The sequence below is a fragment of the Aquarana catesbeiana genome, linkage group LG05 (genome assembly GCF_042186555.1).
Source record: "Aquarana catesbeiana isolate 2022-GZ linkage group LG05, ASM4218655v1, whole genome shotgun sequence".
Classification (NCBI taxonomy): domain Eukaryota; kingdom Metazoa; phylum Chordata; class Amphibia; order Anura; family Ranidae; genus Aquarana; species Aquarana catesbeiana.
In genome coordinates, this window is record NC_133328.1 from 475,980,508 (window position 1) to 476,005,659 (window position 25,152).

The window sequence follows — 25,152 nt, forward strand, 5'->3', positions numbered from 1 at the left end:
AGGCCAATATATATTCTTCTATATATTTTTGGTAAAACAATTGCAATAAGCGTATATTGATTGGTTTGCGCAAAAATTATAGCGTCTACAAAATAGGGAATAGATTTATGGCATTTTTTTTTAACAATGGCGGCAATCTGTGATTTTTAGCGTGACTGCAACATTGCGGCGGACAGATCGGACACTTTTGACACTTTTTTGGGACCGTTGACATTTATACAGTAATCAGAGCTAAAAATAGCCACTGATTACTGTATAAATGTCACTGGCAGGGAAAGCTGTTCATAACCAGTATGAACAGCAGATCTGTCTCCTCTCCCCTGACAGAACAGAGATCTGTCTGTTTACATTGACACACTTCCGTTCTGCCTCTCTCAGGAGCAATCGCAGGTGCCCCGTGGACGTCGCCCGTGCCCCCTGTACCCCTTAAACCCCACCCGCCGTACAGTGATTTGCACGGGGAGCCAACCTGCTGCCGTATAACGACGGCGGCTGGTCGGCAACTGGTTAGAGTGCTGCTAATCTCAGCTCGTTACCTGTATAGAAGACACCTGGGAGACAAATCTTGCTGATTGATAGGGGATCAAATACTTATTTAGAACTTTTTGGAAATTCATTTTTCTGGGTATTTTTGTTGTTATTCTGTCTCTCACTGTTAAAATAAACCTACCATTAAAATTATAGGCTGATAATTTCTTTGTCAGTGGGCAAACGTAAAATAATCAGCAGGGGATCAAATAGTTTTTTCCCTCACTGCAAGCCCATCCATACTAAATATTGTAGTCTCTGATAATCTGGGATGCTAGATGACAACTGAACTGGTCACATCTAAAGCTAACCAGGTTAGTTGAAACTTTTTTTTTTCCCTAAAGCTGACCATACAATATACAATTTTCTTCTTCATTTCCTGATAGGGGTATGGAACTGATAGGGTAGGGAAGGAATACTTGCTCCTATCTATAACTGGGAGGGAGAGAGGGAGGCTGATCAGGGAACCTCTGTCCGAGCCCAGGACCCCGGAGGTGGGGTGACATTAAGGAACTGAGGATCAACCACAGGCATTGATCCAGTTAGACCAAACCTTATCAAACTTCCCTGGGCAATTTCTACTCTCGTATGTGATCCGGTAGAGTGGCAACACGCTATTGATAGTCTTTTGCCACGCTTCTTTGGTAGGAGTCTAATCAGTCAGATCAGATTCTATCTTAGCAAGATTTCCCTTCTGGCGTAAAATAGGAAAGTAAGTAAGGCACAATTTGACATAACGGTCCCCCTCAATGTCTTCTAAATGGCTCAGTAGCAAGATCAGGGGATACAGAGTTATGTCTATCCCCCAGATATCCTCCGTGTCTGCCACAGCACGCCAGTATGGACAGAGCTTGGGACAGGACCAGACCATATGCCCTAGATACACGGTTCAAGGGCACATCTAGTACACCTTGGGCTAGGACTCGGATAAATGCTAGCTAGCCTCTGCGGAGTGTAATATGCTCTGTGCAGAAACTTCAACTGGATGAACCTGTCTTTGGCCACAATCATGGAGGGAATAAACACTGTAATGCAGTCTTCCTATTCCTCATCTCCCAGAGAGGGAATGTCCAGTCTCCATCTGTGCAGCAATCTTGTAAGTTTAACGTCATGTGTTACTGTTAAATATAGGTACAGGGAGGACAAGCGTTTCTCTAGTACCCCAGAGATCAGCAGACACTCAATCGATTCAGGTTTAAGCGTTACCTGAGTAGGGAACTAGGCTCTAAGGGCATGCCTCAGTTGCCAGTATCTGAATTGAAAGCATCCTGGAAGCCGATGGGTCCGTCCCAGCTCCTGAAAGGCAATTGCGCCCCTTGGCATCACCTGCCTGAGGGTAATAATTCCTCTCGTAGCCCACACCGCAGGGTTAGGTATTTTATATAGGTGGGGAAGCAAAGGATTGCCCCAAAAAGGGGTATGCGGGGAGATACAAGACGGTTTCAGGCCTGCTGCTCTGGAGCACCGCCACACCTGGATTGTGGTTTTCATGGGGCCCGTCACAGAGGGGTGAGCCCCACTGCCCCGGTACACCAAATTAGACAACGCTGCATATGAGCCGGCCAGCATTCTCCTATGAGCTTATTTTCCTCCTGTTAAATGTAAGTGCAATACTTCCTTTTTATAATAAATGACATATACGGATTCACACTATGGAGAGATTTTCTTTTTGTCCCTATAATGCGGATCGCTGGTTCATCCTGTGAGCCCCAATCCTCTGGCATATCCTCATTACCATCAAGTGATCTACTGCTGGCGCTGGTCTGATGTCAGGATATTGATCCCAATTCACAGGCTTGCTATTGCTTGCCTTTTGGTAAGAGTGCATTTTTTAAGGTGGAGGTTCACTGTCACTGGTGTTTTCATTTATCACTTTTCTTGGCACAAAAAGGATCGCTTATCAAGATTCACTTCACAAGAACGTTATTTCTTTATGGGACTTTTTTTTTTTTTTTGATGGTATCTCCTTCTATGTGGGGATTCACCACCATACTTCACGGCAGTTAGATTGTCACATCATGTCTGGTTAAAATTTTTTTTTTTTGCAGCGCAGATTTCCTTTCCCTTCTTATGTACTGTGTTTGCATATATCATGCAAAATTGAGCTGCAGCTTTTTTTATTTTATTTTGTTTAGTTATTAGCGCAGTATTTCTTCTTTGTTAAACCCTGCATATGAGCCTAGGAGAGCCGTCTTCAATGTAACCGCGGGGTTCTGCCAGGGCTGAGAGAACCACTACCTCACAGTGACCAGTACCACCGCCCAGTAATCTAGTAGGAAATTGGGAAGTGCCATTCCACCGCCAGACAGCGGAAGGTAAAGTATATGTTTTGTCACCCGCGGGGGCTTGCTGGCCCAAACGAAGGAGATCACAACACTTTCCAGGCGACGGAAAAAGGACTTAGAAATAGGGATCGGGGTATGCCTTAAAAATTTTCAGGAGGTAGATCATTTTAGGAGTTTACCTCGACAGACCAGAGTCAAAGGGAGAGTCCGCCGCATTGTACACAGCTGAAGGAGCTGTGTCAAAACCAGGTATACATTTCGTTCGCGGTAGCCAGCTGCTACGTCGCTCAACCTTACACCCAGGTAGGTGAATTCGTCCACCCAACGTAGAGATGTATGTGTGTCTATGCGGGGCAATGATGGGTGAAGAGGGAACAGGACCGATTTGTTCCAGTTTATACGGATACCAGAGTATCCACCAAATCTGTCAAAAATGGCCAATGCTGAATGTAGGGAGGAGGAAGCGTCAGCCAGATAAAGGAGTGAGTCAGCGGCATTCAGGGATATCTTCTCCTCCACTGTACCTACTCGTATGCCCCTAATCATTGGGTCAGCTCTGAGGAGAATGGCAAGCAGTTCCAGTGCCAAGGCAAACCATGCCAGGGAGAGTGGGCACCCCTGACGTGTCCCCTTCCCCAGGGTGAAGACCTCTGAGAGGTTCCCATTGGTACGGATATGAGCTCGAGAGTGAGCATACAGCATCCGCAACCAGGATAGGAATCGGGGCCCAAACCCGAATCTGGACAGGACCACCAACAAGTAGCCCCACTCAACCAAGTCGAAAGCCTGGCATGAAGCCTGTCTGGTCAGGGTGTATTGAGGCCATGATGACTGTAATTAATTGGTTAGCTAGGATCTTGGATAGTATTTTAGTGTCTACATTAAGGAGAGAAATAGGGCGATAAGAAGAGCACAGAGTAGGGTCCTTCCCTGGTTTGGGAATGACCACTATCATTGCGTCATGCATGGTGTCAGGAAGTATTGCCACTTCTAGGGATTTAGCCAGTAAAGATTGGAGCTTAGGAGCCAGGTCTTCTGCGTACATCTTATAGAATTCAACCGGTATGCCGTCTGGGCCAGGGGTCTTGCCGTCTGCATCGTTTTTAGTGCTGTCTGAATCTCCTCAACTTTAATAGGTGCATCTAGTTTATCCGCATAGGACGTGGTGAGAACCGGGATATCTATGCCATCTAAGTAAGCTGTCAGTTTGTGGAGATCATAGTCTGCTTGGGAGCTATAGAGCATTTGGTAGTAGGAGGCGAAGCATTGGTTAATCTCCACCGGAGTAGAGAGGAGAGCACCATCAGGGGCAAGAATCTGACCAATGGTCATTCCGCCCGACTGCTCCCTGGAAAGCCAGACCAGCAGGCGCCTAGTCTTTTCCCCTTGCTCAAATATTCGTTGGGTCTGATGGAGTAACCTTTGTGTCAAGGTCGTTCTCAAAAGGACAATCTCTCTGGAAGGGATTGTAGGCGGGCGTGACAGTGGGGATAACAACAAAACCTGGGGAATGCCCAGGAAAAAATTCCAAGCCTACTTACCACCAGCTCGCAGACAACCAATTGACCTGTCTAACAGTACGCGTTAAAAACGGGTTCAGTCCGCACACATTTGCAAACGCATGCGTAAGCCACAGAGCCACGTCACGGCACCCTGTAATCTGTGGTCCTAACACTAAAATTTGGGTGTCCCCACAGTGGAGGCACATGCATTCTAATGGAAAAGTGAGGGCAGGTGGACTGAAGGGAGCACCCCTTCTTAAAGGTACAGGACACACCAAACACCCAGCAGGTAGCACAATTGCTGCAAAGGTGCTGGTGCGTTGCTGGACCAATACACACACCCACGTGATTGCAAAAATCTTGCCACCACCCTCACTTATAGCTGGCTATCGCAGTAAGAGGCATTGGAAGGCCACAAACGGATAACAACAAAACCTGGGGAATGCCCAGGAAAAAATTCCAAGCCTACTTACCACCAGCTCGCAGACAACCAATTGACCTGTCTAACAGTACGCGTTAAAAACAGGGGTTCAGTCCGCACGCATTTGCAAACGCATGCGTAAGCCACAGTGGGGGTCTTAAGATCTGACCTATAGAGCCCCCTGTCTAGCCGCCTCTGCTTCTAGGCCGGTAAGTTCTGCTCTACGCCCCCTTTGGTTCTCAGCTATGATGGTCTGGTACTGTCCCCTGAAGTATGCCTTGAAAGCATCCCATACGGAGGATGCAGAGGCAGAGCCAGCGTTGACCCTCCAATACGTCTCCATCTCGCCCCTAAATGATACTCTACCTCCGCATCCGAGACCCAAAACCTGGAGGGCCTCCACAGTCTGTCCGAGGGGACAACAAATAGGTCCAGCGTCAGAAAGAGCGGAGCGTGATCCGAAATACCCCGGGGCAAAATTACAATATTGCGAACTCTGGGCAGGACTGAGCCCCCAGCATAGGCCAAGTCTATGCGGGAGAAAGTTCTGTGCGAGGCGGAGTGACAAGTAAAGGCACGAGTTCGGGGGTGTTTACGTCTCAGTCCAAGTCGCCAAACCTTGGCAGGTGGTGCCAGTAGCCATAAGTCTGTCCAACCCAGAGTCTGGGACCAAATTAAAATCTCCCAGTAGGACGACATTTTCAGTAGAGAACTCTGCTATTTTAGCTGTGATCAGGTTCAGCACGTGGAAGGAATGCTGGAGGTGGTAGGTAGAGACCCACTATAACCCATTGTAGACAGTGGATTAGTGCATGGTTTATCACATATATGCCCTGGGGATCCAGAGCCAAGTCAAGGAGTTTGAAAGGGAGTGTCTTGAGGACCAGTACACTTACTCCCCTTGCAAAGTTGGAGTATGTAGAATGGTAGTGGTATCACACCCAAGGCTTTTTTAAGCTAAAAGGTCTTACTGCTAGTCAGGTGTGTCTCCTGGAGCACACAGATATGAACTGAAACACCTGGGATCGCTTAATGGTAGAGTTCAGGCCTCGTGTGTTCCAGGAGAGAATCTTAAGAGAAGACATTATATTGCAGTGGAAGCAATGGAAAATGGAAAGGGGAATCAAGCCTCCGTAGGCTGGGCCTCTGGATCCAGAAAGGGCAGGAGAGAAATCCAGAGAAACATGCAATATCAGGCAGAGCAACATCAGTAAGTACTGTCAGAAATATTAAAACGCTCAATTTAGAGCCAGTAACAGTGGCCCAACACATCCAACCACCCCCCCCAGCACTGGAGGGGGATTTGTATCCCCAAAACAATAGCAGCACGCCGGCTGGGCCTGGAGGCAAATGTGCAAGAGGCGCTCAACCTCTCACTACAAAGATAATCAAAAGTACATGACATAATCTGGCAAGGATTGGTGGTGTAGATCACCCGGATCCCCAGGGCCACAAACTTAAATGAACGGTCGGTTGTTACTAAAGCATTGACCATGAGACTTGCTCTGCAACCTGCAGCCACAATCTCTCTAGTCCCCGGGGACATTGCAGGTGACGCTCGAGAGGACGGTGCACTGGTGTCCCACTGATTTTAAAAGCATCCAACCCCCAAAGCTCTGGGGGGGCTCACCCCACATACCCACAGACTTTTACACTCCCTGCCAGGAAAAGTCCTCATCTTTTAGGAGGGGGAAAGCAGCGGTGTCCAGGGACCCTGCAAGCCCCAGGGAACGGGGGAGTGGAGGAGATATTCCAATGTAAGGCAGGGATTAGTCACTGTATAGTTCCCAGGCAGAGTCTGCAGGATGCCAGTCCAGGTTCAAGAGCCAGAGAGGGTTTGTGGCCAGGGAATAAAGCAGCAAGTGGGATACCCAGGTCTCCAGGGGTCCGCTCTCGGAGAGGGCTGCAGCAGGGTCACCGGAGAGGACAACAGGGACGAAAAACAAGTAGTCCTGGTGGCCAAAGTAACCTGATAAGCTCAGGAACGACCGCAACACACAGAATAGGTAGTCATTTCTGGATCGCGTCAGCCCATGCGGCAGCTTCCCTAGGTGAGGTAAAGAACTGTACACGTTCACCATCTTGGACGAATTATTTGGCAGGGAAGAGCATGCTGTACTTGATCCCCTTCTGCCTCAGCATGGCGTGCACATGGTCAAATGATTTGCGTTGGTGCTGTGTCTTCACCGAATAGTCCAGGAAGATGAGGAGCTTAGTGTTCTCAAATTTTAATTCCCCTTGCACTCGTGCAGCACCGAGCACCATGTCCCAGTGCCAGTAGTGCAGTAGTTTGAATATGAAAGTGTGTGGCAGGGCACCCTGGGGGCCTCTAGTGGTTGGTATTCGGTGGGCATGTTCGATAGTGCGGGGAGAAATTAGCTCTGGGCAGTAGGGTTGGAAGCAACTGTTCCATGAAAGTCATGGGATCAGACCCCTCAAGGAGGTCCAGGACCTTCAAATTGATGTGGCGGTTCCGATTTTCAGCGTACTCCACTCTGGTCTCTAGGTATTTGACCTTGAGTTTCAGGGCCTGCAAGTCTGCATAGTGGTCCCTCTGTACGTCTTCCGTCTCAAAAATCCGTCTCTCCACCTCCGTCACCCGGTCCCGAATCTTATCCATGTCCCTACGGATAAGGGCTGTTTTGTTTTGCACGTGGTCTATTTTTGCAGTTAGTGTGGACTGGCATGTCGTGATGGCCAGCATCAGGGCATCAAAGGCTGCAGAGCCGGCCTGGATGGTACTGTCAGGCGTGGAGTCAGTCTGGGTCTCCATGTCGTGCGCCGCGCTGGAGGTATGCCCCGTCACGGGCAAGGTACTCACTGTGGTCGCTGAATTCTTCTTCTGGCCAACACGTTTTCCCTTGGGCATCGCCCAGTGCACCCGCAGAGAGTCTGGAGAAGGGTGAGCTGTAAATAGTCAATCTGCACCAGGATAGAGACGGGATCATAGGCCGGAGTTGGGAGCTTGTCTAAAACACATCTGCTCCCAGCGCCATCTTGGACACGCCCCTCCCTGTGCATTGCTTACTTTGAATATAACACGATTACTGATTGGGACATAGTTGGATAAATGACAGGATTCTCTCCCCAGTTTAGAGATTCTGTTACATTCAGTCTAAACAATACATGGGCTTTTCCTAATGATTCCCCATCAGACCATCTTGAATGCAGTTTAGCCCAAAGACCCAAAGCTTCCCCTAATGTGTCAGAATGTCAACACCAGGAAGAGGACCAGGCAATCTGCAAAGATTTCTACACCAAACAGCAGCCTGCATGACATGGTTTATTATAGAAGTGGTGTGACTGCAGCTATAGGAGAAAAAAGATTTTTTTACTAAGGCTTTACATGTAAAATTCCGATATTGTGCTAAAACCTTTATGGAGACACTGGGGTTTATTTACTAAAATGAGAGTGCAGAATCTGGTGCAGCTGTGGATGGTAGCCACTCAGCTTCTAACGTCCATTTTAGGATGCATTTCAAGGGTTGAAAAGTAACAACTGTGTGTAGAAGGGAAGTCTAGAGAAGGGGAGAGGTTTGTCAGAAGTCCTAAATATAGGAGGAGTGAGTACAGATGAAGATCAGGTACAAAGTAAAAGTTGCATTTGGGATGCGGCGTGTTTTGAGTGGAGATAGTTGTGTATGTTCTTTCTTTCTGCAAAATCTGGCTACCATGCAGAGCTGCACCAATCGGCTTCTAAATCCAGCTTGTTCAATTAAGCTTTGAAAAAAAAAAAAAAAAAGGAAGCCGATTGGTTTCTGTGCAGAGCTGCACCAGATTTTGCACCCTCCAGTTTTGGTAAATCAACCCCACTGTTATCTTGCCATAAAGGGCAAGGCGACTGTGTATTTGAATGAGCACTTTGGCCCCTATATACTTACCCTTACTTCCTTACAGCTACTTGCTCCTTCACAGCCAGCAGGAATACCTGCCACTTTCAGGTATAGAGAAACGTGTGACCTTCTACCCTGTGACATTGTGCCAGCCTTGCAGCCAATTGCTAGGCCTGAAAACTGTCACATGCCCAGGGGATTGACATCAGTGCTTCCCCAGGTGGTCACCATAGACTACTTCAGTTCCATCTGCAGAGAACCAGGGAGCTGTAAGGGAGCACAGGTAATTTGAATATATAAGGATTTTTTAATGCTGTTTTCAGAGACATTTTCACTTTTGTACTGAATAGACAAGGTGATGGTGTCTTTTATGGTGCCTACTGCTCCTACCTTTTTTTTTCTTTGCAGCATTCGTTTATTACTTAGCTACAGTTGTGTTTTCAAAGCAAATTTGTCTCGTGAGAGATGTGTAGGATGCCATTGTTGACCTCTCCTCTTGAAGAAGACTTTCAAATGTGTGCTTCAGAAGAATAGAAGCCAAAAAAAAAACAAGTATCATTTAATGAAGGGGGCCCAATAATGGCCGCCTAGTATTTTATCCATGACAGGTGTACTTTAAACATTCACATAACTAGTAAGATAATGTTATTGTTTCCTATATTTGAATTAGGAAGTGACATAGGAGACTTTACAGACTACGATCCAAATCTCCTGGATGATCCTCAGTGGCCATGTGGCAAGCACAAGCGGGTTCTAATATTTCCTTCTTATATGGTAAGTCTTAACCCCTTATCTGCTCTGTTTGCTGTTATATTAAGAATAGAATTGATAACTATGTTGTACTTAATGTCACACACTGCTGTACAGCTGCAGGCTATCAATAATTTGTGGGTAATACTTTGTAGGGTCAAGATAGAATATGGTTGTTGCCATGTCATTTTAGTCAATGAAAAGTGTTAGGGAGACAGAACCGTAACCCCCAATTCAAATCTTAGGGGTAGAAGTGTGCACTAGAAGTTTCTGTAAGCTGCTATTTTGGAAATGGGGGTTCCTATTATCACCATGGGGCATTGTAATAAATTTGATAAACGGAATATTTGCAATATTGCAAAACCCATTGCTGAGCTCTGTGGAAAATGCTGGTATCTGGTCTCATGAAGCCTTCTATTGAAGTTTTTGGATCAGCATGACAGCCATAAAACTAGCATTCTCAAAAAGGGAGGTCAACAATGGCAGACTGCATGGGGGTTATTTTCTAAAACTAGAGAGTGCAAAATCTGGTGCAGCTCTGCATAGAAAGCAATCAGTTTCCAGGTTTTTTGTCAAAGCTTAATTGAACAAGCTGAAGTTAATTGGCTAGCATGCAGAGCTGCACCAGATTTTGCACTCTCCTTTGCACTCTCCTTTGCACTCTCCTTTGCACTCTCTTTTGCACTCTGCACTCTTGCACTTTTGTACGTTATAAAAAAAGCAGCTGTACTGGCCTGAAGTTACATGTTGAAATACTTCCTTGCAGCTAGAAAACACCTGAAGCTGGGCATGCATCGTAATATATTTGAGAATTGTATAAAAGGAAACTGATGGTTTAGAGCAGGGGTTTCTAAACTGTGGTCCTCCAGTTGTTCAAGAATTACAATTCTCATCATGCCTAGTCTCATTTCTGTGAATGTCAGAGTTATACATTGCCTCATGAGACGTGTATTTCCGCAACAGCTGGAGGGCCGAAGTTTAGAGATCCCTGGTTTAGAGTTTATGGGCTGCCATTGCAGACCTTTTCTGAAAATACTAGTTGCTTGGCTGTCCTACTGATGCCTTGGCTTCATAACTTTGAGTCGCTAACAAGTTTAGAGATCAGGAATTCTGACTCATGTGCCGCATGCTTTTTCATAGTTTGTGAAGCCAGACTACCACCATTTTTCAGTGCAGTGGCAGCTCCCACATTTCTTTTATGACAGGTCTACTTGAACAACTAGTGATCACCCCATGAAAGCCAACTGAAATGGGTCGATCACAAATGTGCTGTGGAGGTCTGCTGATACCCATAAAAATGGGGATGTATGCCCATTTCAGCCAAAACTGGGTGCATCAAGCTATGATCATCTTTAGGGCCTTTGTTGACAGTCTTTGGGCTTGTGTCCATAGCCTCAGTTTCACAACTGTTTGAGACACTTCTGAGATCATTTAGAAAGTCATTGTCAGGTCCTTTTGACTTGCATTGGATATGCTTCAGCTGGGTTTTGCACTCCTGTAGACTTCTTTGGGAATGCAAAACCCGTTTGAAGCGTTCAAAAGCTCGTCGATACAGGCCGTTAATTTGTGGGTGCTTCTAGGGATAGATTAACCTAAGCATCTTCTTTACATTTCAGACCACTATAATAGAGTATGTGAAACCATCTGACCTCAAGAGAGATATGAATGAGACTTTCAAAGAGAAATTTCCTTATATCAAGCTTACTCTTAGCAAAATAAGAAGGTATGTCACATTTTCCTCCTATGCAAGAATCCACCAATGACACATTAGCAAAAACGCCAACATAAGGATTCCTAATTTTTAAATGTGAGATTTAAAAAAAAATAGTCACCTGACTGAAAGTTAATATTCTTATGTAAAGCTTTGCAAATTTTTTTCCCCACAATATTTATTTTATTAAATACATTTTAAAAATGAAGCATGAACTGTGCGAGTTGTGTATCAGTTACGTTCTGGCCACACGCTGCAGGCTTTGTCCTAGTAATATATTCCAGTACAGTATCTTTGGATCTTTGTATAAATACGAGCACCTGCTACACTGCCAGTTGCAGTCAGTGGAACTGGCAAATCTCTCTAACCACAATACATTGTTCCCCCTAGGCATACAAGTAGGTGACATTGGTCTTTCATTACATACATAATTACATGCTATAAAGATGCAGGTGATGTTAATACAAAGGGATCTATGCAGTAGCTTGCTTCCTGAATGATGTCATAGAACTCCGTATGGTTTAGTTAAAAAGTATTTTCTTTGATCGCCCAACACAGAACCCAGGACTGGCCAAAGTATTGAAAAATTAATGGTTTAAAAAAAATTAAAGTATTTATAGGTGTATCTATGTAGCCAGTGCTAAAAAAATAAAAATAAATTGAGGTCAGTGTCTGAAGCCTCGTACACACAGTACAATTATTGGCAGGGGATTGTCTGTTGACAGACTGTTGTCCTAAAATCTTACCGTTAGTACGCTCCTTTTGACAATTGTCCAACATTCGGCCAACAAATGTTGAATATCAGGCTAGTAAATTTTCGGCGGACGATGGTTTGACGTCAGATTTTTGTATGGTCAGTACACAAATCCGTCACACAAGTCGAAAGTACAAACACGCATGCTCGGAATCAATGCTCACCAAACATGAAATTAGCAGGAGGGGCCCAAAGGGTGGCACTGAAGAGCTGAAATTCCTTGTAGTACGTAACTACGTTCGTGTTTGTTGCACGACAATTGTGTACCGTATGCAAGACAAGATCCTGGCACTCGCCCTTAAGACAAAAATCAGACGCTCGGTTGGCCAACGATTGTACCGTGTGTACGAGGCTTAATTTTTTGAGCCCTTACTACTTTGAAGTCATAGAAATATTAATTGGGGCATTTGGAAATTGTATACAAATTGTCATTATTTACATATATGTAAAATCCTATGATGCTTAAATCAGTTTGAGCAGTGCCTGTGCCTGAAAAGTTTGACTTTTTAAGTTGTTGTTCAGTTAAGTACCCTTAGTGTACCATAAGTAGCCCCCCCCTGCACAGTTATGACAGTCAGATCAGCTAGGTTTGTGTTGAGGCTGACCTTTGGATGGCACGTAGGTCATATAATTTGATTGCATGATGACTGCATCTTAAGGTGCGCAGTGTCTGCAGTGACCCTTGGATGATTCACATTCAGTAAAAGGGGGCATAGGATGACCCTGCACATTGACAAATTTGCACATGTAGCTGTTGGGACAATTGGATTATTACATTCCTGTTTAACATTGACATTTTGCAATTCAGGTATTGAATTGCCTCGTGGCATAATTTTCATGCCATGCATATATGCACGTTTGTGATCCTTCTTCAGAATGGTTTTTCAGAATAGTCAATATGAAATTTGTTGTTTAATCTTATGCTCTTATTTAGCCCTAAGCTGAAATTCCTATAGTAATGCTCCTAGAAAGATCAGTAGTTTAAACCACTGCAGATTCATCCACGTTGACATTTCAGTTTTAGTCCATGAGCAATATGTTTTTCTGTCATGTTTATAGCCTGAAGCGGGATATTCGCAAGCTAGCGCAGGAGGATTGTGGCTATGAAGAGCCTACTGTGGCCATGGCATTTGTATATTTTGAGAAGCTTGCATTGAAGGGGAAGTTGAACAAACAAAACAGAAAGCTTTGTGCTGGAGCCTGCATCCTGTTAGCAGCCAAAATTGGGAGCGATCTCCGAAAACATGAAGTCAAACACCTCATTGATGTAAGTACATTTGCCTTATTGCTGCAGAGTCACCAGAATACAATGTTTTAGATAAAACCACTTGGAGCGATAACATACCAATATATGGGACAACAGACAGGAAGGTATATAACCATAAAAGAATACACTGGACACCAGGCTTGGATAAAATAATTGGCCACGGCCCTTTATGATTGGTTTAATAAATATGCCAGAAATAATATAAATAGAACATCTCAAGAATAACATTACTCAAAACAGCTTAGCCACCACGACTCAAGCTGTAACAGAAATCTTTGTAAACTTAAAATTCTCTTATGCAAAATGCAACTTTTATATTTAAAACATACATTGACCTAGTCACTAAAAACTGAGGCCAGATAAATTTGATTTCTTCAGCTGCCTCCCTTAATTCAAAGGTGATACCACCACACGATAAAGGCCGCGACATACAGTAAAACAGTGCGGGGAGCATCACAACTATGCCTTCTGAGGCAAATGAGCCCGCTGCCACAGAACCCTCCTTAAATAGGGAAATTCAGGGTTCTGGAACTTTCTAAAGAAGGTCACCTGACCTTCCCCAGACCTCACCTCAGGCCACTATACCTTACAGAAGGCTCCCCGCGTGCCACAGGCTTGCGGGGGGGGCCTCATCAGAACTGGACCACGGAGCAATTGAAGAAGATGGTCTGGTCTGATGAATTCAGTAATGGTTTGAGGAACACAACAGCAAGTTTGACGTGTTAACTTGGCCTCCAAATTCTCCAGATCTCAATCCAATTTAGCAGCTGTGAGATGTGCTGGAAAAGCAAGTCCAATCTATGGAGGCCCTGCCTCGCAGCCTATGGGGATTAAAGGATCTGCTACTGATAACTTGGTGCCAGATACCACAGCATACCTCCAGAGGTCTAATAGAGTCCATGCCTGGGTGGGTTATGGTGGGTGGTCATAATGTTATGGCAATCGTGTGAGTGTATATATATATATATATATATATATATATATATATATATATATATGTGTATGTGTGTGTGTGTGTATATATATATATATATATATATATATATATATATATATTAAAAATTAACCACTTGCCGACCAGCTGCCGCAGTTGTACTGTGGCAGAATGGTACGGCTGGGCGAAGCGACGTTATGTTACGTCGCTTTGCTCTGTGGCCACTAGGGGTGCCCGCTGCTCGCCCCCCGGAGCCGATGCGAGTGCCTGGTCACGATCACCGTCGGGCTCCCGCAATCGCAGCTGACACACGGAGAACCGGGATCTGTGTGTGTAAACACACAGTTTCCGGTTCTCTGAGGGGAGAAAAGACAGATCATCTGTTCATACAGAGTATGAACAGCGATCTGTTATCTCCCCGAAACAGTCCCCTCCCCCCTCAGTTAGAATCACCTCCCAGGGAACACAACCCTTTGATCGCCCCCTAGTGTTAACCCCTTCCCTGCCAGAGACATTTTTACAGTAATCAATGCATTTTTATAGCACTGATTGCTGTATAAATGTCAATGGTCCCAAAAATGTGTCAAAATTGTCCAATGTGTCCGCCGTAATGTTGCAGTCCTGATAAAAATCGCAGATCGCCGCCATTACTAGTAAAAAAAAATTTTTTAATAAAAATATGCCATAAAACTAGCCCCTATTTTGTAGACTCTATAACTTTTGCGCAAACCAATCAATATATGCTTATTGCAATTTGTTTTTTTTTTTTTTTTACGAAAAATATGTAGAATACATATCAGCCTAAATTTAGGAAAAAAATAGGTTTTTTTATATATTTTTGGGGGAAATTTATTATAGCAAAAAGTAAAAAATATTGAGTTTTTTTCAAAATTGTTGCTCTTTTTTTGTTTATAGCGCAACAAATAAAAACCGCAGAGGTGATCAAATACCACCAAAAGAATGCTATGTTTGTGGGAAAAAAAGGATATCAATTTTGTTTGGGTGCAACATAGCACGACCGCGCAATTGTTAGTTAAAGCCAACGCAGTGCCGAATTGCAAAAAGTGCTCTGGTCAGGAAGGTGGTAAAATCTTCCGGGGCTGAAGCGGTTAAAGTACTTGATTGAGTTTGATTTTCGTGCTCATAATTAAGCTCATTTTGTCTTCTTTCACAAAAATACAAAAGAAAAGGAATTTACATGGCTAAAGTCCGCTGTTGGCTGAAAATGGGTCATGGGAGTGCAGAATAAACTTTGGCTATACTTCTCCTTTAAAATGAACCTGAGATCTGCCCTTGCAGAATAAAGCTAAAGGTTCAAATAACCACCTTCCTCATTAGCTTATACTTTGCTTCCCTTAACTCATCCACTGGAAGCAGTAAACAAAGCCCTGTGTCAGCTCAAATCTAATGCTGGCCATACACTATACGAAAAATCGGCCGAAAAATCGTTCGTATGGACACTTCGTTCGTTTTTCGGCAAGTTAGTGGGTACAAATCGATAATCGTTTGTGACGTTTTTGTGGAAAAAAAACGAACGGCATGTTTGGAAAATTTCTGCCGAACGTACGATAAATTGCAAGGTTAATGTGTTTCCCGTCCGAACTGCCTGCACTAGGTATATGTAAAAAAACGAACACAAAATTATTTATTCATGTCCACTGAACAGATTACCGGACATTATATGATGGCACGATCGTTTGCGGTCACGGTCGAACGTTCGTTTTTCGAAAATGGGTTCGGCCGATTTTCTGTATAGTGTATGGCCAGCATAAGTTTACACAGAGCTGATAACTCTCTCCACCCTCATGGGACAATTCTCTATTCCTGGGTTCCCAAATACCAATTACCATTGCTTGGCTAAATCAATTCATTGTGTGCTTAAAAGCACTAAAGGCATACGAAAATGTCTTACAATAATAGACGGGAGACCACTTTAGCTTGCTTTATGTGCACTTAAAAGTTCCTTGCCCTTTTATGACCAGAGGTTATTGATGTGTGGATGATCAGACCAAATTTAGTAGCATCAGAATGTGGGTTAACTTGACAAATACTCTGACTAAAATGCTTGGCTAAATAATTTTACCTACTCGGTCCTTAGTGGAGTCCTGGAGCCATAAACATAGATTAACATTCTCGAAGCATGGTGGGACATCTTGCTGAGGAACCTTAAATAGGAAGTTGGTATTCCAGCTTGATGAATGAGGGGGAAATATGATAGCTGCCACAGGATTCTGATGTATATCCTCACCTAAATACCCTCCTACCATTTTTATTTATTTAATTTTTTTGTCTCTTCTAAATCCCAATACATTATTATGTCATGTCTTTACCATACAATAACGACTGTCTGATTTTCTCCTTCTTAGAAACTGGAAGAGAAGTTTCGTTTGAACAGACGTGAGTTGATGGCATTTGAATTTCCTATCCTGGTTGCCTTGGAGTTTGCTCTTCACCTACCAGAGCATGAAGTTATGCCCCATTACAGACGTTTAATCCAAAGCTCCTAGCACAGGCTACATGCCTTTCTCTGGGACAGTGGAGGAGCTCACAGAGCCACAGCTGCTATTGGACATATATACAAATGATTGCATTGTTACCTGCACCAAGTGGAGACTGTCATATTGTGAACTGATACAGTACTACCCTCTTATCAGTAGATTGGCAGAGTGGGGAACAGCACACCTGCCTTACACTATCGCAAGCAGCTGATAGTTTGCTAATCTTTGGATGTGTGGAGCCTCCTTCACCTTCAATGAGGGGTGCTGTTCTTGAGGCTTTACTGCGATTAATATGTATCCTAATTGGGAACCTGTTTAATGGCCATTACCTCAGTTCTCAAAATGGCTATCTACACTTTGTGAGGGTGCATCTATACTTTAACACCAATGTTCTCATTGGAGCAACTTGCTGGTATTTGTTTTTTTTTACGTAGACTCTCTATTGTGAATGAATAACTGTTGAGAGAAGAAATGACACGTGGACCACAAGCTGAAATTTCCAGCACTTCTCTCCTCCAAGAACATTTTACTTTAAACTCACAAGTGGACTTTGTCATCTCTTTACCTTCAGGTCTGACATTTATCGTGAAGGGCATTTCATTAAGGTGCCATGTCAGGTGTTAACCTTCACTGTGTCAAAAAAGAAATGTGCCAATGTATTTCTTACAAAGAAAGAACTTTTATGTGCCCTGCTATCTTGGAGGAACCCAAGAGACTGGCTTAAGCCTGGATGTAAAAACTGTGTGACATGAATCTTAACCTCAACTGGCACTAGCCATGACACACACACATGGATTAACACTACAAATGGTTTCATTCCACCAGTATACTTTGTAAAGCCAGGACATTTTGGTGATCTTATTGCTTCAGTGACAGCTTTACTATAAAGCCACAGCATTTTAACCGATTGCACTTTTCCACTGTGGAGGAAACGCATTGAGTCGTACAGCTTGGTGTTGAGAATCTTCTGTGCTCTATGTTAGAGTGCATCTTAAGCACGTTTTCTTGTGCTACATGTTATAAAGCAGTGTTCTGAGAAAGCAACTGCCCATTATAATTTTCATCAACAATACATTCATCTCCGATACTGACTGATGTGTGATTCTATAAAAATCAATGTAGCTTATCTAGCATTAGAAGAAAATGAATACAAAGTGCTGTAGGTTGTTTTGTTTTGTTTTTTTGTTTTTTTTTAATCCTCTTATTTTGCAGCATAATTTATACTTGACAATTTTTTATTTTGTTGAATTCATTACTATGATGTGGGAGGAAATCTGTTTTTTTTTTTCTAGGCAATTTAACTCTCCCTGTGCATTTGAGCATAGTTTGTAAAGACGTGGTTTACAAAGTACAGAAACAGTGGACCCAACCAAATGTATTTTTTTATTGTGTTTTATTGGGAATAGTCAGAACAATGAAAGGTGATTGGTTGTTATGGATTACTGCACTTTGTACATTGCTCTTTGCCTTATTTAATATGCCCAATTTTTCTTTAATGTATACAAGTCATAAAACCATTGCTTAGCTAAAGGAGCCACTTATGCTAATTTATAGTGATTGCATTGTCACATTATGGCTGTCTGTAGGCATCGGGTACATATTAATGCCACACTGCCAAAACCACCAAATTTTGGCTTAAACACATCACTGGAACTACATGTCCAGTGCATGGGATTTATGAGCGTGTCTAATGTTGACACTTGTTTCCACTAAGGTCAGTGGATATTCTTGAAATCAAGATTTAAATTTTTTTTTTCTACTAGTTTTTCATTTCTTTGTTAAAATTCTAGTTCATATGCGCTAATTATGGGTAAACTCCAGTATTCCCCACATGGGTCCCAGTGTTCACCCCTTTGGCTAGTTTAAATCAGACTATATGAATATTATGAATTTAGCTTCAGAAGTATGGAAATCAAACAGTGCCTTCAACTGGTAGCATTTTTAGGCTGAAGTCTGTTTTCATTTACTTTACTCTATTCACTCACATTCAGATATTTAATTTTTAAATAAAGAGATACATATAGAAAATGTTGAAGTTGGATTACTTTCGTTTAATCGGAATAAAATGCATGATTCCTCCCCCCCCCCCCCCAGGCCGTAACAGCTGTTAAATGTATTAAAAAAGTGTAATATCAATTTTTAAAGTATACAGTGCATCTGGAAAGTATTCACAGCGCTTCAGTTTTTCCACATTTTGTTATATTGCAGCTTAATTCCAAAATGGATTAAATTCATTATTTTCTGTAAAATTCTACAAACAATACCCCATAAAGACAATGTGAAAAAAGTTTGTTTGAAATCCTTGCAAGTTTATTAAAAAAAATAAATAAAAATCACATGTACATAAGTATTCACAGCCTTTGCTCAATAATTTGTTGAAGCACCTTTGGCACCAATTACAGCCTCAAGTCTTTTTGCGTATGATGCTACAATCTTGGCACACCTATTTTTGGGCAGTTTCTCCCATTCTTTTTTGCAGGACCTCTCAAGCTCCATCAGGTTGGATGGGGAGCGTCGGTGCACAGCCATTTTCAGATCTCTTTAGAGATATTCAATCGGGTTCAAGTCTGGGCTTTGGCTGGGCTACTCAAGGACATTCAGAGTTGTCCCATAGCCACTCCTTTTGTTATCTCGGCTGTGTGCTTAGGGTTGTTGTCCTGTTGGAAGATGAACCTTCACCCCAGTCTGACGTCCAGAGCACTCTGGAGCAGGTTTTCATCAAGGATGTCTCTGTACATTGCTGCATTTATCTTTCCCTCCATCCTGACTAGTCTCCCAGCTCCTGCTGCTGAAAAACATCCCCACAGCATGATGCTGCCACCACCATGCTTCATTGTAGGGGTGGTATTGGCCAGGTGATGAGCAGTCCCTGGTTTCCTCCAGACATGACACTTTCCATTCTCATGGTCTGAGAGTCCTTCACGTGCCTTTTGGCAAACTCCAGGTAGGCTGTCGTGTGCCTTTTTACTGAGGAGTGGCTCCCGTCTGATTGGTTGTTCTTCTGGAAGGTTCTCCTCTCTCCACAGAGAAACACTGGAGCTCTCTGAGTGACCGTCGGGTTCTTGGTCACCTCTCTGACTAAGGCCCTTCTCCCCTGATTGCTCAGTTTGGCTGGGCAGCCCGCTCTAGGAAGAGTCCTGGTGGTTCCACACTTCTTCCATTTACAGATGATGGAGGCCACTGTGCTCATTGGGACCTTGAATGCTGCAGAAATTTTTCTGTGCCTCAATACAATCCTGTCTCGGAGGTCCACAGACAATTCCTTGGACTTCATGGCTTGGTTTGTGCTCTGACATGCACTGTTAACTGTGGGACCTTTATATAGACAGGTGTGTGCCTTTCCAAATTATGTCCAATCAACCTAATTTACCACAGGTGGACTCCAATCAAGTTGTAGAAACATCTCAAGGATGATCAGTGGAAACGGGATGCACCTGAGCTCAATTTTGAGTGTCATGGCAAAGGCTGTGAATACTTATGTACATGTGATTTTTTTTTTTTTTTTTTTTTTTTTTTTTTTCTATTTTTTTCTTTGAAATCTTGGCAAATTTACTAAACAAACTTTCACATTGTCATTATGGGGTATTGTTTGTAGAATCTTAAGGAAAATAATGAATTTAATCCATTTTGGAATAAGGTTGTAACATAGCAAAATGTGGAAAAAGTGAAGCGATGTAAATATTTTCCGGATGCAGTGTATATACACCTAATCATGCAATATGATATAAACTTTAACATTTTAAGCTAGTTCCAAAAATGTTTTCAAATACGACTTTGTGGCTAAACAATTCCAATCTTGCTCTATTGAAGCCAAATCGGTGCCTGAAGAATCTTCAGAATCTGACACTTCCAGGAATGTTGGAGTCCTGGTCCCTAAATGCACCCAATGGGACACAAGGACCAGTGGATCGAACCACTGGGGAACCAGGAATGCGATATTTCAGAAAATCTCAAATTCTGAAGACTCTTCAGATGTTCTGTTGCATGGGCAGTGGGAAAGGTAAATATCACCTGTCTTCGTTACAAGGGGCATTTTGTTTTTTCCTTCTAGCAAAAAACGATATAGATTTTATTACAATAATATCTGATCCTACCAGGAATCTCCTTGTTCAGGCACTTTCTGTTATGAGGTGATAGCTTGCTCCTGATTACACAGGAATCTTCCACTGTTGTCACGATCAGGAAGCCAGCGCTGAATAATGATGTGAAGTTGACCTGGGGCCATAGCATTTAGACAAAGTGTCTCAAAGAGGCCAAAAAAATGGGGAAAAAGAAACACAAACTGTATTTTCTGAAAAAGAAAAAAAAAAACTTGGCGGCTGGTCACAATGCACAGTGCTTATGAAATGAAATGTCATTCAGTTGGGGTTTAATTTGAGTTTGAAATCTTGAGTAATACAAGCATTGGTCGTATTTTGTCGTTCACAATACAGGATAAATGCCATTCAGTATACAATAGAAAAAGGAGCATAGCATTGGTCATTCAAAAATATTCTGCCGGTCGGTAGAGTGCATACAGAACCATATAAACCAGAATTACAAAGATTGACATATATATATGAAGGCATAGCTTAACTAAGAAGAAAGACTAACAGTTTAACCTATCCAAACTCTCAGAGCCCTGAGGGTAAACCAAAAACAAACCAGACCCATCAAAGTCACCAATGCCATATGGGATCCTGTGTGGTTTGGGAGCCAGTCAGCCACTTTATTGTAGATCACGGGACACAGAGCACCATAATAATGACTATCTGGGTTATATGCTACCTTTAGGTGATTGGACACTGGCAACCAATAGTAAGAAGGTTCCTCCCATATAACCCCTCCCACACAGGAAGTACCTTTAGTTTTTTGCCAGTGTCTTGAAGGTGATGGTCACGGCTGTGGAAGCTCTTCAGATTTTCTTCAATAAATGTCCCAGTGAGGATGTTATATCGGATCCATTCGGATGGCATAAAAAAAAGCTGAAGTGGATGGTAACCGAGCCTAGGGTCAAGAACGAGGTTTTGCTTGTAATGTGTCCTTTAAGGCGCTGGACCCTTGTTATATGGTATCCCTAGTCTTTACTTGCCCAAGGGAACCAAAAGGGTGCTTTACAGGTCATGGGGCGTGGACCCCGTACAAAGGGGGACCCGATCCTTGAAGGTCCTCAGTGGCGCTGCCCGCCGTGATGGGGGAAGATTGGGCCTGTATCAGGCCCTGCAGCGAGGACCAGTGAGTACTCCCTCTGGGAGGCCTAACAATACTACTGTTGTTGCTAAACATGAGATTTCTTAGTGTATGCCTTGTGTCTCACTGTAAGCTGTTGTAGCAGAGGTTACAGAGAAGTTGACAGGTGCAGCTTATGCGAGTGTCTCCCGCACGTGGCGGCGTGTGCCGCGTGCGCGCGCTGAGAGCGCATGCCGAGTGCGCAGGTGACGGTCGCCGTGTGCGCACATGGGTGCGCGTGCGCTGTAGAGCGGGGGCACGCGTGCATCACGGGGCGGCGCGCAAGTATAGAGGGAGGTCACGCACCTGCATGTTTAATGCTGCTTGTCAGTTAGGCTCACAGAAGCCTAGTGTGCGGTGGGACACAGAGGTCTGGGCATAAGTTTGGACATTTGCAACAGGTTGAAGGCTGGTAAAGGCTGTGGGTAGCGGCTGTACGCTGGATCCAGCCATATAACTCAGAGGGAGTGCCTTTTTTTTCTTCAAAACTTGTAAGCAATGTCTTCCAGGAAACGAGGTACAGGGAGCAGGGCAAGTCCAGGGGTTAAAGGGACTCCTTCAAAAACAGGAGATCAACCTCAAGTTACTGCAGCATCAGTCTCCCCTGAAAGACCTGCGGCATTTGGCCTGGCTGAGCCATTACAGTTGTCAGGCATGGTGGCCACTACCAATATCCCTGCATCAGCCTATGTTACTAAGGATGATTTAGCGTCAGCCCTAGCTGGCCTTGAAGGCAAAATAGCGGGTATGATTGCTACAGTAACACAGGGAGGGAAGAAACGTCATAGATCTCCCTCCCCTGAGCCTGGTCCCAGTGGTGAATCACTTGAGCACCAGGATTCTTTTGGCAAGGGTCCCTGTGATTTGGATCCAGAATGGGCAGAGGATTTGGAGGAGGAGGCCATTAAAGACAAGGAGGAGGGAGAGGCTGAAGAGTACTCGGCTGGGGATTCAGGTTCTGAAGAACCAATTTCAGCCTCTCAATCCCAGAAATTGTTTATCCAGTCCTTTGCTGAGATGGTGAGAGCTGGATTTAAATTACCTCCGGTACAGGGACCAGGACCCTCCTGTTCTACATTAGGATCCTTGTGTCCTCAACCAGGTTCCCAGGCGTTTCCTTTGCAACCTTTATTGGAACAGGTAATTTACGCTGACTGGGACCACCCGGACAGGACATACTTGCCTCCAAAAACATTTTCTTTTTTATATCCTATGGAGGAAAAATTCAGGAAGACGTGGGATACACCTTTGGTTGATGCTGCCGTTTCTTCAGTGAATAAAAGTCTGACCTGCCCAGTGGATAATGCCCAGGGATTTAAGGATCCGGTAGATAAAAAACTGGAATCCTTACTAAAAGCTTCCTTTGCGGTAGCTGGGTCAGCAGTACAACCGGCAGTTGCGGCTATCCGTATTTGTCAGGCGTTGAAGGACCGTTTTAAAAAATTGGTCAGGAACCTGCCTGTTCAAGAGGAAGTTTCTGACGAACTGTCAGAACTTCCTCGCGCTTTATGTTTTGTGGTAGACGCATTAAAGGACTCGATTCAGCAGATGTCTCGTTTTGCGCTACTCTCAATCCATATGCGCAGAGTACTGTGGTTGAAGAATTGGTCAGCCGAGACGCCATGCAAGAGGCTACTCGCGGCTTTTCCTTTTCACGGTGAGCGTCTATTCGGGGAAGATTTGGATAAATATATCCAAAAAAATCTCAGGAGGGAAAAGTTCCTTACTTCCGGTTAAAAGAAGGAGTAAGCAACCTTCCTTTAAGATTCCCAACGCTCCTGGCTCAAGTGCCTCTTCCCCTAAAAGGTACTGATGGCCTCAGCCACCTACCTTTTTAAAGAAGCCTCAAGGTCAAAAAAGACCCTGGACCCAGAAACCAGCCAAAGCCAATTCCAAGTCTTCCTTGTGAAGGGGCGCCCCCACTCTTGTGGGTGGGGGGCAGACTGCGGTGGTTCGCAGATGCTTGGGGAAAATTGGTTCAGGACAGGTGGGTTATTTCCACCATATCTCAGGGTTACAAAATAGAGTTTTGGGATTTTCCCCCAACTCGATATTTGGTATCCAGAGTCCCATCAGACCCGGGGAAAAAAAGGGGCCTATTCCTCGCTTTAGAACAGCTGGAAAGGCAGAAAGTAATTATCCACAAAAAGAAAGATTCAAGGGGTTCTGCTCGAACCTATTTACAGTACTGAAGCCGAACGGAGAGGTAAGGCCTATCTTGGACCTCAAATCCCTCAATTCCTTTCTAAATGTCCGAACCTTCCGGATGGAGTCGGTTCATTCAGTAATCGCATCCTTGAGAAAAGGAGATTTTTTTGGCGTCCATAGACATCAAAGACGCATACCTTCATATACTGATTTTCGGTCCGCATCAAAGATTCCTGCGATTTGCAGTGGAAGGGTTTCATTTCCAATTTGTGGCACTTCCATTCGGTCTAGCCACGGCCCCTCGGGTATTCACAAAGGTTCTGGCCCCAGTATTGGCATTCCTAAGGTCCCGGAAGATCTCGGTCGTAGGATATCTGGACGACCTTCTGTTGAGGGACAAAGCTTACTCCACCTTGGTAGAAAACATTACGACTATGGTCCATTTCCTAAGGTTCCTAGGCTGGATTCTAAATATAGACAAGTTGGCCTTTCATCCAGCTCAGGTCCTAACATATCTGGGTCTGATCTTGGACACAACCCAAGAAAGGGTAATTCTACCTCCCTTAATGGTCGGCTCTTTAGTGGAGCTGGTTCAGAAGGTCAAGGGGGTAGAAGGTCCTTTGATTCGTCTGTGCATGAGGCTGTTGGGCAAGATGGTGTCATCCTTCAGCGCAGTTTCACTCCAGGATGTTCCAGAGAGCTATCCTGGGAGCTTGGGACAAGTCGGTTCAAACTTTGGATCATCCCATGTCTCTATCCCTACAGGTAAAGAGGGAACTCTCTTGGGCAAAAACCAGCAACTTGAACGGTGGAAAATCCTTTCCACCAGTATCCTGGAAAGTAGTAACTACGGACGCCAGTCGTCTAGGCTGGGGAGCAGTCCTGGAAGAGGCTTCCGTTCAGGGTTTATGGTCTCAGGTAGAGAAGACCTTGCCCATCAATCTGCTGGAAATTCGGGCAGCTCGCTTGGCTCTCCTATTTTGGACGTCCAGACTGCGGGGGTTTCCTGTCCGAATCCAGTCCGACAACTCCACGGTGGTGGCATACATCAACCACCAAGGGGGCACCCGGAGTTGGGCATCCCAAAGAGAAGTAAATCGCATATTAACTTGGGCAGAGAGACATGTGCCATTTCTGTCGGCAGTCTTCATTCCAGGGGTGGACAATTGGCGGGCAGACTACCTAAGTCGCCCGCAGCTACTACCAGGGGAATTGTCTCTTCACCCTGAAGTTTTTCTTCAGATCTGCCAGCTCTGGAGGATGCCAGATGTGGATCTTCTGGCATCCAGATTCAATGCCAAGGTAGACAGGTT

The 25,152-nt window shown here is 44.2% G+C and overlaps 1 protein-coding gene across 2 annotated transcripts in view; it reads left to right on the forward strand.

Moving 5' to 3' along the window:
• Positions 1 to 18,511, forward strand: part of CABLES1 (Cdk5 and Abl enzyme substrate 1) — a 157,636-nt gene extending 139,125 nt beyond the window's left edge. For both annotated transcript variants that reach the window (XM_073631473.1, XM_073631472.1), the window contains exons 7-10: positions 9,240 to 9,343; positions 10,936 to 11,042; positions 12,844 to 13,051; positions 16,352 to 18,511. In XM_073631473.1, the coding sequence (XP_073487574.1) occupies positions 9,240 to 9,343; positions 10,936 to 11,042; positions 12,844 to 13,051; positions 16,352 to 16,492 (560 nt within the window). In that variant the 3' untranslated portion in view covers positions 16,493 to 18,511. The remainder of the gene's footprint in view (positions 1 to 9,239; positions 9,344 to 10,935; positions 11,043 to 12,843; positions 13,052 to 16,351) is intronic.
• The last annotated feature ends 6,641 nt before the right edge of the window (positions 18,512 to 25,152 follow it).